Source organism: Poecilia mexicana, unplaced genomic scaffold (genome assembly GCF_051168715.1).
Source record: "Poecilia mexicana isolate PSO_F unplaced genomic scaffold, ASM5116871v1 scaffold_5, whole genome shotgun sequence".
Lineage (NCBI taxonomy): Eukaryota > Metazoa > Chordata > Actinopteri > Cyprinodontiformes > Poeciliidae > Poecilia > Poecilia mexicana.
In genome coordinates this window covers 16,453,196-16,468,698 of record NW_028263374.1, presented here as the reverse complement: position 1 = coordinate 16,468,698, position 15,503 = coordinate 16,453,196, and the positions used below count along the sequence as shown (strand labels likewise).

At 40.8% G+C, this 15,503-nt stretch overlaps 1 protein-coding gene and 1 pseudogene across 2 annotated transcripts; both read right to left on the bottom strand.

Annotated features, from left to right (window-relative positions):
• Positions 1–2,174: 2,174 nt before the first annotated feature.
• LOC148159675 (hyaluronidase-2-like) lies at positions 2,175–5,911 on the bottom strand. Of its 2 annotated transcripts, none has more exons than XM_088006015.1 (3): positions 4,444–5,911; positions 2,755–2,837; positions 2,175–2,667 (listed from the first exon to the last, which is right to left on the bottom strand). In XM_088006015.1, the coding sequence occupies exons 1-3, from the start codon at positions 5,396–5,398 to the stop codon at positions 2,260–2,262; spliced, it is 1,446 nt and encodes a 481-aa protein (XP_087862141.1). In that variant the 5' UTR covers positions 5,399–5,911; the 3' UTR covers positions 2,175–2,259. The 2 variants fall into 2 exon arrangements, with proteins under 2 accessions (XP_087862141.1, XP_087862142.1); XM_088006016.1 differs by having other exon boundaries at positions 2,755–2,841; positions 4,448–5,911.
• A 5,102-nt stretch (positions 5,912–11,013) lies between these two features.
• On the bottom strand, positions 11,014–14,538 carry LOC106912452 (hyaluronidase-2-like; annotated as a pseudogene).
• Between the last annotated feature and the right edge of the window lie 965 nt (positions 14,539–15,503).

Genomic DNA, 15,503 nt, shown 5'->3' with positions numbered 1-15,503 from the left:
CATAATATGATACTGGAAAGATTTTTAAAGCTCTTTGACTGATTACTGTGCATCTATATTCCATGTAATGTAATCTAGTTATAAGAATATGCACAACTTTATCTTAGCAAAAGAAAACCAAAGAAATCTTGACTCTGATCAATTAATTTTTTAAGGAATCCATCTGCCACATTTAAATGTTTCTAGAGTTCTAGAGATATTGAATTTAGGAAACAAGGGACAGATAGCTTGTCATGAAATCATAATTTTAATAATGAAATTCTCCAGCTTAAAATATGAACATGAAATGGTTAAGATAGTTTCTTGATTTTGCCAGATGCAATATATTCAAAAAACAGCAGTAAATCTTCGCAAAATAGATTTCATATTTCTAGTAAGTTTTATAAATACTGAGACAAAGCTGCTAATAAAACAGAGTGTTCAAAATCGTACTCATGCCTCTAAAATGATAAAACAGAAATGCTTAAGAAATGTACAACAATCATTTACCCATTTGTTTTTGGACAACATTCACAGTGGAAAACAATTCAAACACGGAAAAATCATGGAGAAAACACCTAGAACAGCTCTCTACTGACATAAGGCTCACAGACTGAAATACACTAAGACACAACCTTTCACAAGTGGAAGTACATGACGAAGCCTAATGTACCAAGAAAATAAGTACCATATTTTTCGTTCGGTACTTATTTTCCTAAGCTTTGAAACTTGCGGCTTATAGTCAGTGCAGCTTTTCTGTAGATTTTTCTTCAACCACCAGGGGGCTCTTTAGCAGGAAGTGAATCTTTGGAAGTCAAAATTGGAAATCAAAGAAGAAAATGCTAATTTTCATTAAGAAGAAGCATGTGCTAGCAGCAGGTACGACAGAGAAATGTTTTCAAACTCATATGATGTAGCTCTTAAGTTGAGGTCTATCGATCTGGCAGTACAGGAGGTAAATAGAGCCACTGCAAGTAAGCTCAGTGTTATCGAAACCCTTGTTCGGCTTTGGAGACAAGAGTTCTGCGTCCTTAATAAATCCAGCAGAGTTATTAGGACGCAGCTCTCTGCTGCCCTCTGCTGGGCCCTTATGAAAAACCGGCTTATGTGCGTTTCCTGTTTTTTGTTTTTTTTTTCCAAAAGAAATTGTAGCTGCAGCCTATAGTATAGTGCGATCTACAGTTCGGAAAATACGGTATTTAAAGTGCAGGTTCTAAATATAGCTCTATAAACAAAATACACTTGCTTAGTTTAATTAGGCCCCAGCAACGACGTGATGGCGAAGGCCTATTGAAATCGCAAGATTTCTCAATTATTGTTCTTTTTTCGTCACTTTAAGCGGTTGTTTGGAGCCTTTAACATATTAAAAAACTCAACAAACTTGACCCAAAAATGTCCCCCAACCAAAATGTTCAGATTCCGAAACTAGGTATGTAGGGAGATCCCCCCCAAATCAAGAAAAAAAAGTCTCGTGAAGGTATCCTCTAAAATGCACAGGGAGGCGGCCATTTTCGGTCAAGGCCAAATTTTGACCATTTTTCATTTTTACTCGTCAAACTTTAACAAACTTCTCCTCACTAATTTGACCTATCGGCTTCATTATTGGTCAGAATGCAGTAAAGGCATGGGGCTTTAAAAGTTATCAATAAAATTGACTTTCCATATATGTTCAGGGGGCGTTGCAGAGCGGTGAACTTGGCTACTTGCCAAAACAAACGAAACGCCATGACCTTCACATAAAAATGTCAATTGGCACCAAACTTGGCATCAGGGATCCTGGTTGGTTGCCTGACAATCTTATCTCGTCATAGTCTGAAATCATCTTAGCCCCACCCCCTCATAACAAGAAGTGACTTTTTTTACTTGAAAGCTCCATCTCTGGGTCTCATGACCTAATTAAGATGATCTTGTGTCAGATGACTGATAACAAGTTGGTCTCACTTGCTTTAAAGTGCCATAAGTTTTCAGTGGAGGGTGTGGCCATGGCGGTTCAGCAAATTCACAGGTTACGCAGATGCCATAGTACGTTTGGCTCTCAATTCCATATGTTTCAGCCCAGCTGCACGAAACTCACTGAGATCGATCCTTGTCCACCCCCGACAGGAATCCAGTGCAATATTTGATGTTACCATATAAACCTCTGAACCCAAGCACTGAGCACCCACTGCTCCTGAAGTGATGCTTCCACAATGCAGTTTATTTTTGTTTTCAGGCCAGAAAACCAAAACTTTCCCTTTCGGTGCTGGCAGAGCCAGAGAATAGTTTGGTTTCTTGGTTTCCTCAATGAAACAGAGAGAGAAGTCCGAGTTGGAGAACAAAGCAGAGAGGCCACATCCCTAAAACAGAGGTGGCACCACTCTGCCCTCTTTCTCCTATTCCTCCTTTTCCTCTCCACTCACAGCTTTCTCCCTTGGTCCCGCTGTAGCACTGGCACTTGAAGTGCTGACGGAAGGCCTTCAGCTCTGCTTGGCCTGGGGATCCCGTGACCTTCAGCTTTCCGCTCTGACTTATGATCTTGTGAGTGGAGGGGCTGAGGTGCAGAAACACGGCGCTGTCCGGTGCTCGGCGAAGACAGCGACCATTAAATTTGCACAATTTCTGGCTGCACTCCTTTGCTGCTGTGGTCACATTGAGGAGGTACCGTCCCATCGGTCCCAGAAAATAGTCGTTCAAGTCAGAACAGCCGCTCTACAGCACAGAGGATAGATATTAACTTAAAAATACATAACAGCAGCCTATGCAACATGAGAGGACTAGGGAAAGTAATTCTCTTACACTAGTTGCATAGGAGGAGCCCCCCCAGAAGATCACTCCTGCAGCTCCCAATGCAACGCTCTCGCCAATGGTGGAGACCAAATCTTTCTGCAAAAAGGATGCATATGAAAACTGTAGTTGTGCAAGATGTATTATACAGAATCTGAACTCTATTTACATATAGAGCAATGGGTTCTATAACTAACTACAGCCCACAGTTAAATATATGATTGTTAATGCTGTATAAGCAATAATAGTTATTTTATGGCCAAAAACATGAAAAAAACTTGAGTAATTATCATGTTTTAGATGAATGCATTGGAAAAAAACTAATCAGGTGAAGGTATCTTGTTAAATGTTTTTGGTTAACTTATCACAATCAATATGTTACTTTGAGTTCCCACCAAATTACCATAATTACATATAAAATGTCTGAACAACAGGAGTGGATTGGAACGGAAGCCAAATTCTTTGACGTGCACACACCTGGCCAGTAAACTTCATTCAGCAGGTGTAAACTAACTATTTAACTCTTCAATGGGATCTGAGCTAAACTATAAGTTTTTTTTAATCAACAGACTGCTGGACTTCACCAGGTGACAGTTACTTCTTTACCATTTCATATGTTTTCACATTCTCCCTCATAACATCAATTTATATCCCCATGGGGGTTTTGTTGAATTAGCAAGGAAGTAAATGGACTCAGAGCTGAACTCTGTAGATACTAGGGAGGTTTTATATTTTTGAAATTTCAGCCTCAGTTTGTCATGTAGCATGGTGTATTTAAACGAGCAGGGAAACTTTTGGAAATCTCAGTTTAGGAAAGAAACCACATTCTCTAGAAATGCACACCAAATTTAGCTTTTTTATAGTAAATATAAAATGTTTCGGGCAACTTTAAACATCAACTCCAAACTATTTGTCTTTTTAAAATAAAAATATTTCAGTAATTAACCTGGTTCAAATAAAAAATAATTGCTCATGATAGTACAGTAAAAATAAAGAATTTTTGAACTTTGGTAATTTTAGGAAACAACAAATATCTGTATCTGGTAGGTCATAGTTTTACAAAAAGTGTAACTCTCCTACTGGAGCTATTGCCTAGTGGTGCAGAGCGCGGCGGGTGGATTTATATGGGTGGAGCAGAGACATGTAGAGGGGAACATATCGGGGTGCTTTAGCTGATGCTTAGATTAGGTTTACGGACGAACTGGAAAATCAATTTCCTACCATCCCAGTCACAACAGATGGTTGGCGTGAGTTTTTCTGTATGTGCTGAAGGTGCCACACAGAGAAATTGACACAAAAGCTATAAATGGCTGGGAAAAGTGAGAGTTAATCAATAAAACTGACTGAATATCAAAATATAGACTAAAGTCTGGAGTACAGACAATTTCTATGTTTTTTATGATCCTACTCCTTTATTATTACATTGAAAATACATTTTTTTTATAATTGTTATCCCGGTTAACTTAAAAAGTGAGGTGCTACTGTTACAGGCTAATTTTCAATGCTACACAAAAGTAAATGCACACATATGAAAATTTGGGATAATGTGAATGTCCGATATTATTACTGTTAATCCAACAGTATTTACCAATAACTTTTTCGAATATTTTATCGGATTACTTGATTAATCATAAGAATAATTGAAAGATTACTCGATTACTAAAATAATTGTTTACAACAGCACTATTTCCTGCAATCAACCAACCTCAGTTAAAAGGGTCATCTCATTATTGTAAGTGGGTCGGCTATAAACAAAAACAGGACGTGCCAATCCATCCCCAACAGATGCAAGGCGCATTGCCTCCTTCACCCTGTTCAGGGCAAACAGGCGTCCCTGATCAGTGGAGCGCAGTTCAGAACTCAGGTATATTGAGGGGAAAAGGGCGGTGCTTTCATTCCACAGCCAGTTCAGTCGATCATTGCGCTCAATCTCAACATCAGGACAACGTCCTGTGTAGCTATCCATTTTCCCTTTGTAGTCATGGTTGTAACAATCAGGAAACAGGTAGAAGCCCCACATCTGATTTGGTCTCAAATTCTTAGCCTGTTTCAGGGTCTCCAGCATGAATTGACGAGCCGAAAATTCAAATTCTTCTTTTGCAGCAGTCGCCACTTGCCCTTGAGTCAATGTAGAGTTCTTTTTGGCCAACAGCTCACGTGATTTCCTTCTATAGATATCTTTGCCAGACCAGTTTCGGATCCACAAGGGGCGCCATTCCTCCCAGTCAATGACAGACACACCTTTAGCCTGGTGGTCTGGTATGTATGTATCTAGATCCTTAGACATTTGTTCAAGGTGCTGAGAGAGACTGACACTTTGTGGAAGGCCCCCATTCACTTCTGTGTCTTTAGTGTCATAATAAGGATAAATCCCGAGGCGTTCCTTATAGAACAAAGTGAGATTCTGCCCAACAACACCCTGAGTGGGGGTTGACACTATGTCAAACTGATCTAATGATAACTTAACACCTCGTCGTGTCTCACAGTCCTGAGTGGGAGCGTTCCAGACAAAGAGAACTGGCTTCTGGGGTTGTAATGGCCAGCTTGTCTCCGTTGTGTCTGCTGAACCCAGGACTATCCATGATGTAAACAGAGCAAGGAGCAACCAGGTCAGTTGGTCAAATGCAGAGAGGAAAGAGGGGAATACAGTCTCCATGGTGGTACCTGCTCACCTTCACTCTGTTTCCAAAAGACAAAAAAAAAAGATGTACAATTGACATACAACATTTAGACAGAAAAAACTATGTTCTCTATATTGTTTGACTGTCTAATGTCTTAGAAAACAACAAAAAAAGTCTGAATTGGGTCACTTCGGGCTGCAGTCTGAATGCAACCTTTGTCAACTTAAGTTTGCTTCTTTCACAAAGAGCGTTCACTCAGTCATGTTTCTGCAAACACAATATGACAAAATGATCATGGAGATGATGGCCTTGGTTTCTTACCATTTAAGATGTAAAGCAAAGTTGAATCAGATACTGCATTGAATCGACCCGAGGGACAGCAGAACAAAACAGAAACAAACAAAAAAAAACTGACGCAAACTTTTTTAAGAAATTAATGCTCAAATCAAAACATCTCAGTTCCATTTCCTGTTTCAAAAATAAACAAGTGTCCTCTAGTTTAAATCATGAATTATTAAACTGTAAATGTAATTAGAACACTAACTTTCAAAATCTGTCTAGTCTGTCTGCATTGATTCGACCAGAGGGACAACAGAACAAAACAACAACAAAAAAACTAACGTAAACTTCTTTGACAAATTAATACTCAAAACAAAACATCTCAGTTTCATTTCGTGTTTCAAAAATAAACAATCTTTCTGCTAGTTTAAATCATGAATTGTTATCAAATTGTAATTATAATTAGAACACTAACTTTTTCATCCTCTGAGCTCGGGTCCTCTACCAGAGGCCTGGGAGCTTGAGGGTTCCTCCAGTATCTTGGCTGTGCCTAGAACTGCACATTTCTGGACTGAGATGTCTGATGTTGTTCCTGGGATCTGTTTGAGCCACTGCTCCAGTTTGGGGGTGACTGCCCCGAGGGCCCCGATGACCACAGGCACCACTGTGGTCTTCACCTTCCAGGTCTTTTCCAGTTCCTCTCTGAGGCCCTGGTATTTCTCCAGTTTCTCGTGCTCCTTTTTCCTGATGTTGTGGTCACTTGGTATTGCTACATCCACCACAACGGCTTTCCTCTGTTCTTTATCCACCACCACAATGTCTGGTTGGTTCGCCATTACTATCTTGTCTGTCTGGATCTGGAAGTCCCACAGGATCTTAGCTCGGTCATTCTCCACCACCTTTGGGGGTGTTCCCCACTTTGATCTCGGGGCTTCCAGTCCATATTCTGCACAGATGTCCTGTACACTATGCCCACCACTTGGTTATGTCGTTCCATGTACCCTTTTCCTGCCAGCATCTTGCACCCTGCTGTTATGTCCTGGACTGTCTCAGAGGCCTCCTTGCACAACCTACACCTTGGGTCTTGTCTGGTGTGGTAGATCTGAGCCTCTATTGCTCTGGTGTTTAGGGCCTGTTCCTTTGCAGCCAGGATGAGGGCCTCTGTGCTGTCCTTGAGTCCAGCTTTCTCCAGCCATTGGTAGGATTTCCTGATATCAGCCACTTCAGTTATTTGTCGGTGGTACATCCCATGTAGGGGTTTGTCCTCCCATGATGGTACCTCTAGCACCTCATCCTCTGTTCCCCATTGCCTGAGACATTCGCTGAGCACATCGTCCGTTGAGGCTTTGTCCTTGATGTATTTATGGATCTTGGATGTTTCATCCTGGACAGTGGCTCTCACAGTCACTAGTCCTCTGCCTCCTTCCTTACGGCTTGTGTACAGTCTCAGGGTGCTGGATTTGGGGTGGAACCCTCCATGCATGGTTAGTAGCTTCCGAGTCTTAACATCCGTGGCCTTCATCTTTTCCATTGGCCAGCTAATTATTCCGGCAGGGTATTTGATTACTGGTAAGGCATAGCTGTTTATTGCAAGGATCTTGTTCTTGCCATTGAGCTGGCTTCTCAGGACTTGCCTTATTCGTTGGAGGTATTTGGCTGTGGCTCCTTTCCTTGTGACCTCATCGAGGTTGCCATTTGCTTGTGGTATTCCCAGGTACTTGTAACTGTCCTCAATGTCTGCTATTGTTCCTTCTGGGAATGAGACCCCTTCTGTGCGGACGACCTTCCCTCTTTTGTAACCATCCGACCACACTTCTCTAGTCCGAATGACATCCCAATGTCAGTGCTGTAGATCCTGGTGGTGTGGATCAGTGAGTCGATGTCTCGCTCGCTCTTGGCGTACAGCTTGATGTCATCCATGTAGAGGAGGTGACTGATTGCCCCATTCTTGAGTCGGTATCCGTAGCCAGTCTTGTTGATGATTTGGCTGAGGGGGTTCAGGCCTATGCAGAACAGCAGTGGGGACAGAGACTTGTGCAAGTAGTTTGCAGTTGGCTTCAAGGGTGGTTTTCCACAGCCCCATCAAGTTTGCAATGAAGGCTATTAGCGTTCTATTGATGTTGTACATCTCTAAGCATTCAATGATCCAAGTGTGTGGCATTGAGTCATAGGCTTTCTTGTAATCAATCCAAGCGGTGCACAGGTTGGTGTGGCGGGTTTTGCAGTCTTGGGCGACTGTGTGGTCTACAAGGAGTTGGTGTTTGGCTCCTCTGCTGTTTATGCTGATGCCCTTCTGACTGTATAGCTCAATGGGTAAGTCACCAATCTTCCACCCAGGAGACCCGGGTTCAAATCCAGGCTGGAGCAAAAAAGTTACAACAGTGAAATTGAGCTATCCAGTGTGGGTCCTTAGGCAAGACCCTTGGAGCTATATAGCCTACCTCATACCATGAGAGACATTGATATGCATAACATGCCGGCTCAGACGTTGCCCGGCCAAACAAGGTCTGCGTCAGGTGCTGGGGAACCAGAGCACCTTCATGACAAATGGAACAAGACGGAAATGGGCGAGAGGTGAAAACCTGGATCTGTTGGAATGCTACTACTCAAGTAACCCTAGTCAGAGGGGCTACATGCAAAGGATGTGGTGAAAAATGGTTAGTTCGACATCCCCAGTCTACAATGACTGCTAAACAAATAGTAGCTCAGTGTTCCAACATCCGCAAACAGCAACTGCTATCACAACTTGAGATTGACAAGGTACAACACAAATGCTATGGCAAGGGGGAGGAGCCTGGATGTCAGGACAGGGGGGAGTTAACTACAACTACCCGCCCAAAGACTGGGTATGCAGCCCCAGTAATGAACGAACCATCAAAGCTGAACGAGGCAGCAACTGACCTGAGAGAGAGAACCAGGGCCCGAATGAACACCATACAACCCCGACGCCAACTACAGCGGCATCAGAAAGTCTAATTGAAGATGTGAATGCAGCATTGAGAACCGTCCCTACCAACACCATATATATATATATATATAAAAGGGTGGTTTTCCAAGGTTATATATAGATAGATAGATATATATCAGTGGTTCGGTCTCAGGGGTTCGGCGGAGGTAAAGACGCACTGTGTAAAGTTGTGATGACGCCATCACTTCCTTAGTCGCATCTTTTCGGGGTCACTACTGCCTCTAGTGGCGTGGGGGTGGTAACACAACTAATATAATTACATTACTAAATCAGAATACCGCAAAGTCTTTATTATTTATTATGAATTGTTCATTCTCTTAAGAGTGTAGAGCTAATTAAATGAACTAAACAAGACCTTAAAATGGTTCCAGTTTCTCTCGATGGCCAACCTGTTGAAACTGTGGCAGATTTTTAATACCTTGGGTTGTTCCTGGACAGTCAGCTCAACTTTGCTGAAAACACTGACTATATTTTGAAGAACTGTTCTCAGAGACTCTACCTTTTAAGAAGACTTAGTGACCATGGGGTGACCTAACTAGACTCTAGTTGGGTCACCCCAATGTCTTGAATTTGGGGGGGGGAATTATATTTTATTTATCACTGCAGAAGGGTTCAGTGAATGGGCATATGAAACTGGTGGGTTCGGTACCTATATATATATATATATATATATATATATATATATATATATATATATATATATATATATATATATATATATATATATATATATTGCCTTAACATTCTACTTGTTTCTGTGTTTGCACTAGTGGACATCAGGACCATTTCAGTGTATTTAACAACTCCACATTGTTGTAGGAGAAAGAAGTGAAGCAGGATTCTATACAAGATAGTAGAGGGAGATTCAGATCTGGAGTTGTCAGATGAAGAAGAGGACAAGTATCAGACTCTGGTAGGGAACTTCATCAGATCCAGGAGAATCTGATGAAGAGACAGACTCATGGTGCGTTCACACCAAACGCGTTTTGAGCGTCAGGTCCATCTGGTTTACATTCACAGTCTATGTGGAACGTCAAAAAAACGGTTCAAAATGCGCCATGCTAAACGCTCAGAACGCGCCTCCATAGCCCTGATTGCGCCTCCACATAGACTTTAAATGATGTTCAAAACACTTTTGGTATGAACGCACCATCAGAGCCAGAGACAGCAGGAAAGTCGCTATGCTAGGTGGGCCAGGATTAATTTGTATGTCTGTCTAGGGCCAGACATTTGCGATGGGAATGTCCATTTCTTGGTTATTGGTCATAAAGATCTACGCCACCCTCCATCACTTCTGGTTGTCGTACCTGGACACGAGTTTTTTCTTTGTTTGACCATTGATTGCAAATACTGGTTAGATCTTTCCCATAAATGGCGGATGCCATCACCACAGGTTTATCATCAAACCACTTTGTGACAGTCAGCTAAGATAATCCCTTCTGTTCACAGTGGCCCATCTTATGGTAACTGGTGTGGCTTTGCTATTATTTGGTTCATCATAATGGTTCCAGTTGCTGGAAGACCCTTTGAAAAGTTTGCAGAACTAATTCCTCATCATTTTCCTGTAACTTCACTTTTGATTATTTTTAGTCCAGAAGACTCTTGGAAAGCCACGATAGGCCATGTGTGCTGATATTCTGAAGAAAGTCCTTATTCATGTGTGTGATTTTCTACTTCAATCATTTTCAAAATAAATGAAAAAAATAAACAATTAAATAAGTAAAAATAAATAAAGTCTTCATTTCTTGGGCAATAGTGTTTGGGGAACCCCTGCAGTTTGCAGCCATTTTTGGTTTTCAGTTCTAGTAACAAGCAATAGACTGAAACCAGAAATGGATAACTTCTGGTTATTAAATGTATTTTTTTTTTATTTGACCTCTTCTTGGGTTAATGTGATTCATTAATCACTAATTTGTACATTTTTCAGTTTTTTTGAATTTGCTCATAATTTAGACTGAAATTGTCCTGATGTCCACTACAATGGACATGCTGTGAAATTTAAATTAAAAAAAAAATAAATAAAATAAAATGGTAAGGTGTTCATTTTGGCCGAAATAGGTAGGAAATCATATAAATACAGAAATTGCAAGGTATATTTTCTTCTTAAGTTCTCAGGAGGATATGCATGTTTCCCATTTTTAAGGATTTAATTGACCTTTTATGTTTACTAAAAATAAACACAGAAAGAATACTTTCCAGAAAACACATACTGTAGTTTTAGTTCAATGTGTGCTGAAATGGAAACCTGTTACCATATAAAACTCTGAATCTAAGCACTGAACACCCACTGCTCCTGAAGTGATGCTTCCACAATGCAGTTTATTTTTGTTTTCAGGCCAGAAAACCAAAACTCTCCCTTTCGGTGCTGGCAGAGTCAGAGAATAATTTGGTTTCTTGGTTTCCTCAGTGAAACAGAGAGTGAAGTCCGAGTTGGAGAACAAAGCAAAGAGGCCACATCCCTAAAACAGATGTGGCACTACTCTGCCCTCTTTCTCCTTTTCCTCCTTTTCCTCCCAGCTCACAGCTTTCTCCCTTGGTCCCATTGTAGCACTGGCACTTGAAGTGCTGACGGAAGGTCTTCAGCTCTGCTTGGCCTGGGGATCCCCTGACCTTCAGCTTTCCGCTCTGACTTATGATCTTGTGAGTGGAGGGGCTGAGGTGCAGAAACACGGCGCTGTCCGGTGCTCGGCGAAGACAGCGACCATTAAATTTGCACAATTTCTGGCTGCACTCCTTTGCTGCTGTGGTCACATTGAGGAGGTACCGTCCCATTGGTCCCCGAAAATAGTTATTCAAGTCAGAACAGCCGCTCTGCAGCACAGAGGATAGATATTAACTTAAAAATACATAACAGCAGCATATGCAACATGAGAGGACTAGGGAAAGTAATTCTCTTACACTAGTTGCATAGGAGGAGTCCCCCCAGAAGATCACTCCTGCAGCTCCCAATGCAACGCTCTCGCCAATGGTGGAGACCAAATCTTTCTGCAAAAAGGATGTATATGAATACTTTAGTTGTATAAGATGTATTATAGAGAATCTGAGCTCTAGTTACAGATAGAGCTGTGGGTTCCATATGTAACTATAGCACACAGTTAAATATATGCTTTACAAGCAATAATAGCTATTTTATGGCCAAAAACATGAAAAAAAGTAATTATCATGGTTTAATGAATGCATTGGAAAAAAACTAATCAGGTGAAGGTATCTTGTTAAACGTTTTTGGTTAACTTATCACAATCAATATGTTACTTTGAGTTCCCACCAAATTAACGTAATTACATATAAAATGTCTGAACAACAGGAGCGGATTGGAACAGAAGCCAAATTCTTTGAAGCTCACACACCTGGCCAGTAAACTTCATTCAGCAGGTGTAAACTAACTATTTCACTCTTCAATGGGATCTGAGCTAAACTATAAGTTTTTTATTTTTAATCAACAGACTGCTGGACTTCACCAGGTGACAGTTACTTCTTTACCATTTCATATGTTTTCACATTCTCCCTCATAACATCAATTTATATCCCCACGGGGCGTTTTGTTGAATTAGCAAGGAAGTAAATGGACTCAGAGCTGAACTCTGTAGATACCACGGAGGTTTTATATTTTTGAACTTTCAGCCTCACTTTGTCATGTAGCATGGTGTATTTAAATGAGCAGGCAAACTTTTAGAAATCTCATTTTAGGTAAGAAATGCACACCAAATTTAGCTTTTTTATAGTAAAGCCCAACCTTAACGAGCTAACTGCAAATACAAAATGTTACGGGAAACTTGAAACATCAACTCCAAACTATTTGTCTTTTTTAAATAAAAAATATTTCAGTGATTTCCCTGGTTCAAATTATAAATAATTACTCATGATAGAAAAGTTTAAATTAAGTATTTTTGAACTTTGGTAATTATAGGAAACAACAAAAATCTGTATCTGGTAGGTCATAGTTTTACAAAAAGTGTAACTCTCCTCCTGGAGCTGCTGCCTAGTGGCTGGTGCAGAGCGCGGCAGGTGTATTTATATGGGTGGAGCAGAGACATGTAGAGGGAACATATCGGGCTGCTTTAGTTGATGCATAGATTAGGTTTACGAATGAACTGTAAAATCAATTTCCTACCATCCCGGTCACAACAGATGGTTTGCGTGAGTTTCTCTGTGTGTGATGAAGGTGCCACACAGAGAAATTGACACAAAACCTGTAAATGGATGGGAAAAGTGAGAGTTAATCTATAAAACTGGCTGAATATCAAAATATAGACTAAAAGATTGAGTACAGACAATTTCTATGTTTCTTTATGATCCTGCTATTTATCATTACATTGAAAATAATACATTTTTGTTTAATTGTTATCCCGGTTAACTTAAAAAGTGAGGTGCTACTGTTACAGGCTAATTTTCAAGGCTACACAAAAGTAAATGTTAAGGCTCCACACATATGAAAATTTGGGACGATGTGAATCTCCGATATTATTACTGTTAGTCCAACAGTATTTACCAATAATTTGTTCTAATTTTTTTATCAGATTGCTTGATTAATCATAAGAATAATTGAAAGATTACTTGATTACTAAAATAACAGTTTACAACAGCACTATTTCCTCCAATCAACCAACCTCAGTTAAAAGGGTCATCTCTTTTCTGAAAGTGGGTTGACTAAACAAAAACAGGAGGTGCCAATCCATCCCCAACAGATGCAAGGCGCATTGCCTCCTTCACCCTGCTCAGGACAAACAGGCGTCCCTGATCAGTGGAGCGCAGGTCAGGACTCAGGTATATTGAGGGGAAAAGGGCGGTGCTTTCATTCCACAGCCAGTTCAGTTGATCATTGCGCTCAATCTCAACATCAGGACAACGTCCTGTGTAGCTATCCATTTTCCCTTTGAAGTTATGGTTGTAACAATCAGGAAACTGGTAGAAGCCCCACAGCTGATTCGGTCTCAAACTTTTAGCCTGTTTCAGGGTCTCCAGCATGAAGTTGCTAGCTGAAAGTTCAAATTCTTCTTTTGCAGCAGTCGCCACTTGCCCTTGAGTCAATGTAGAGTTCTTTTTGGCCAACAGCTCACGTGATTTCCTTCTATAGACATCTTTGGCAGACCAGTTTCGGACCCACAGGGGGCGCCATTCCTCCCAGTCAATGACAGACACACCTTTAGCCTGGTGGTCTGGTATGTATGTGTCTAGATCCTTAGACATTTTTTCAAGGTGCTGAGAGAGACTGACACTTTGTGGAAGGCCCCCATTCACTTCTGTGTCTTTAGTGTCATAATAAGGATAAATCCCGAGGTTGTCCTTATAGAACAATGTGAGAGCCTGCCCAACAACGCCCTGAGTGGGGGTTGAGACTATGTCAAACTGGTCTAATGATAACTTAACACGTTCTTGTGTCTCACAGTCCTGAGTGGGAGCGTTCCAGACGAAAATAACTGGCTTCTTGGGGTGTAATGGCCAGCTTGTCTGCTTTGTGTCTGCTGAACCCAGGACTATCCATGATGTAAACAGAGCAAGGAGCAACCAGGACAGTCGGTCAACTGCAGAGAGGAAAGAGGGGAATACAGTCCTCATGGTGGTGCCTCCGACCTTCACTCCTCTGTTTCCAAAAGACAAAAAAACGATGTGAAATTGACATACAACATTTAAACAGAAAAATCTATGTTCTCTATATTGTTTGACTGTCTAATGTTTTAGAAAACAAAAAAAAAAGTCTGAATTGGGTCACTTCAGGCTGCAGTGTGAACGTAACCTTTGTCAATTTAAGTTTGCTTCTTTCACAAAGAGCATTCACTCAGTCATGTTTCTGCAAACACAATATGACAAAATGATCATGGAGATGATGGCCTTGGTTTCTTACCATTTAAGATGTAAAGCAAATAGAGTAGCAGTTGAATCAGACACTGCAGGGAATCGACCCGGGGTCAACAAAACAAAACAAAACAAAAAAACTAAGGCCCCGTTTACACGACAACGATTTCGGGGGAAAACGGAAGAGTTTTGTTGCGTTTGTAGTGTGCATTTAGACGAAACCACTGAATGTTTTCTCTGACAACGACAGAGATTGAAAACGGCTTTCAGAGTGCGATGTCTCTGAAACGTATCGTTTTCTGTTGTCGTGTAAACAGAGAAAACGGATCTGTTCGTCAGTATGACGCAAAACATAGCTCCTTCCTACAATCCACAGAAGAAGAAACTACTCACAATGCTGGTGTTATTGCTTCCCCATCACATACAGTTCCCTCAGTGTCTCTTCACCACACCGCACCGCCCAGGTGGCAAAATACACGGCTGCTTGTTCAGCCCTCTTATCTAGAGAACTACGGACCAGCCCCGGCTCCAGACTAGTTTAACAGGGAGGCATCGACTTATTATTAATACTGTATTCGCTCCCATCTTAACGGTTGTAACAGCTTTCAGGTACAACTCATTTTTTACGCATGGGCACCCAAGTTTCAAAGAATCTAGCACCAACTAGTGGTGTTTCAGGACATTACACGTTTTCGATGTGTACCGTTACTGTGTAAACACAGATCGTAATTAGAACGTTATCGTGTAAACGATCCAACAAAAACGGAACAATAGTGCCGTTTTTGTTGGATCGTTGTCATGTAAACGCCCGCTAAGGTAAACTTCTTTGACAAATTAATACTCAAAACAAAACATCTCAGTTCCATTTCGTGTTTCAAAAATAAACAATCTTTCTGCTAGTTTAAATCATGAATTGTTTTCAAATTGTAATTATGATTAGAAAACTAACTTACAAAGTCTGTCTAGTAAACTGCATTAACTAATAATTGATTTATTAAATTTAAAATATTTTACTATTCCTCATAGGAATGTGTGGTACATATCTATCTATCTATCTATCTATCTATCTATCTATCTATCTATCTATCTATCTATCTATC

Bases quoted from the DNA above. Each gene is read 5' to 3' on its own strand.
- LOC148159675 (XM_088006015.1), bottom strand. From the start codon at position 5,398: ATGGAGACTGTATTCCCCTCTTTCCTCTCTGCATTTGACCAACTGACC. The intron at 2,838-4,443 runs GTTGATTGCAGG...TTTTGCAGAAAG, and splicing joins GACCCTTTTAACTGAGGTTG to ATTTGGTCTCCACCATTGGC. The intron at 2,668-2,754 runs GTAAGAGAATTA...TCTGTGCTGTAG, and splicing joins GCTCCTCCTATGCAACTAGT to AGCGGCTGTTCTGACTTGAA.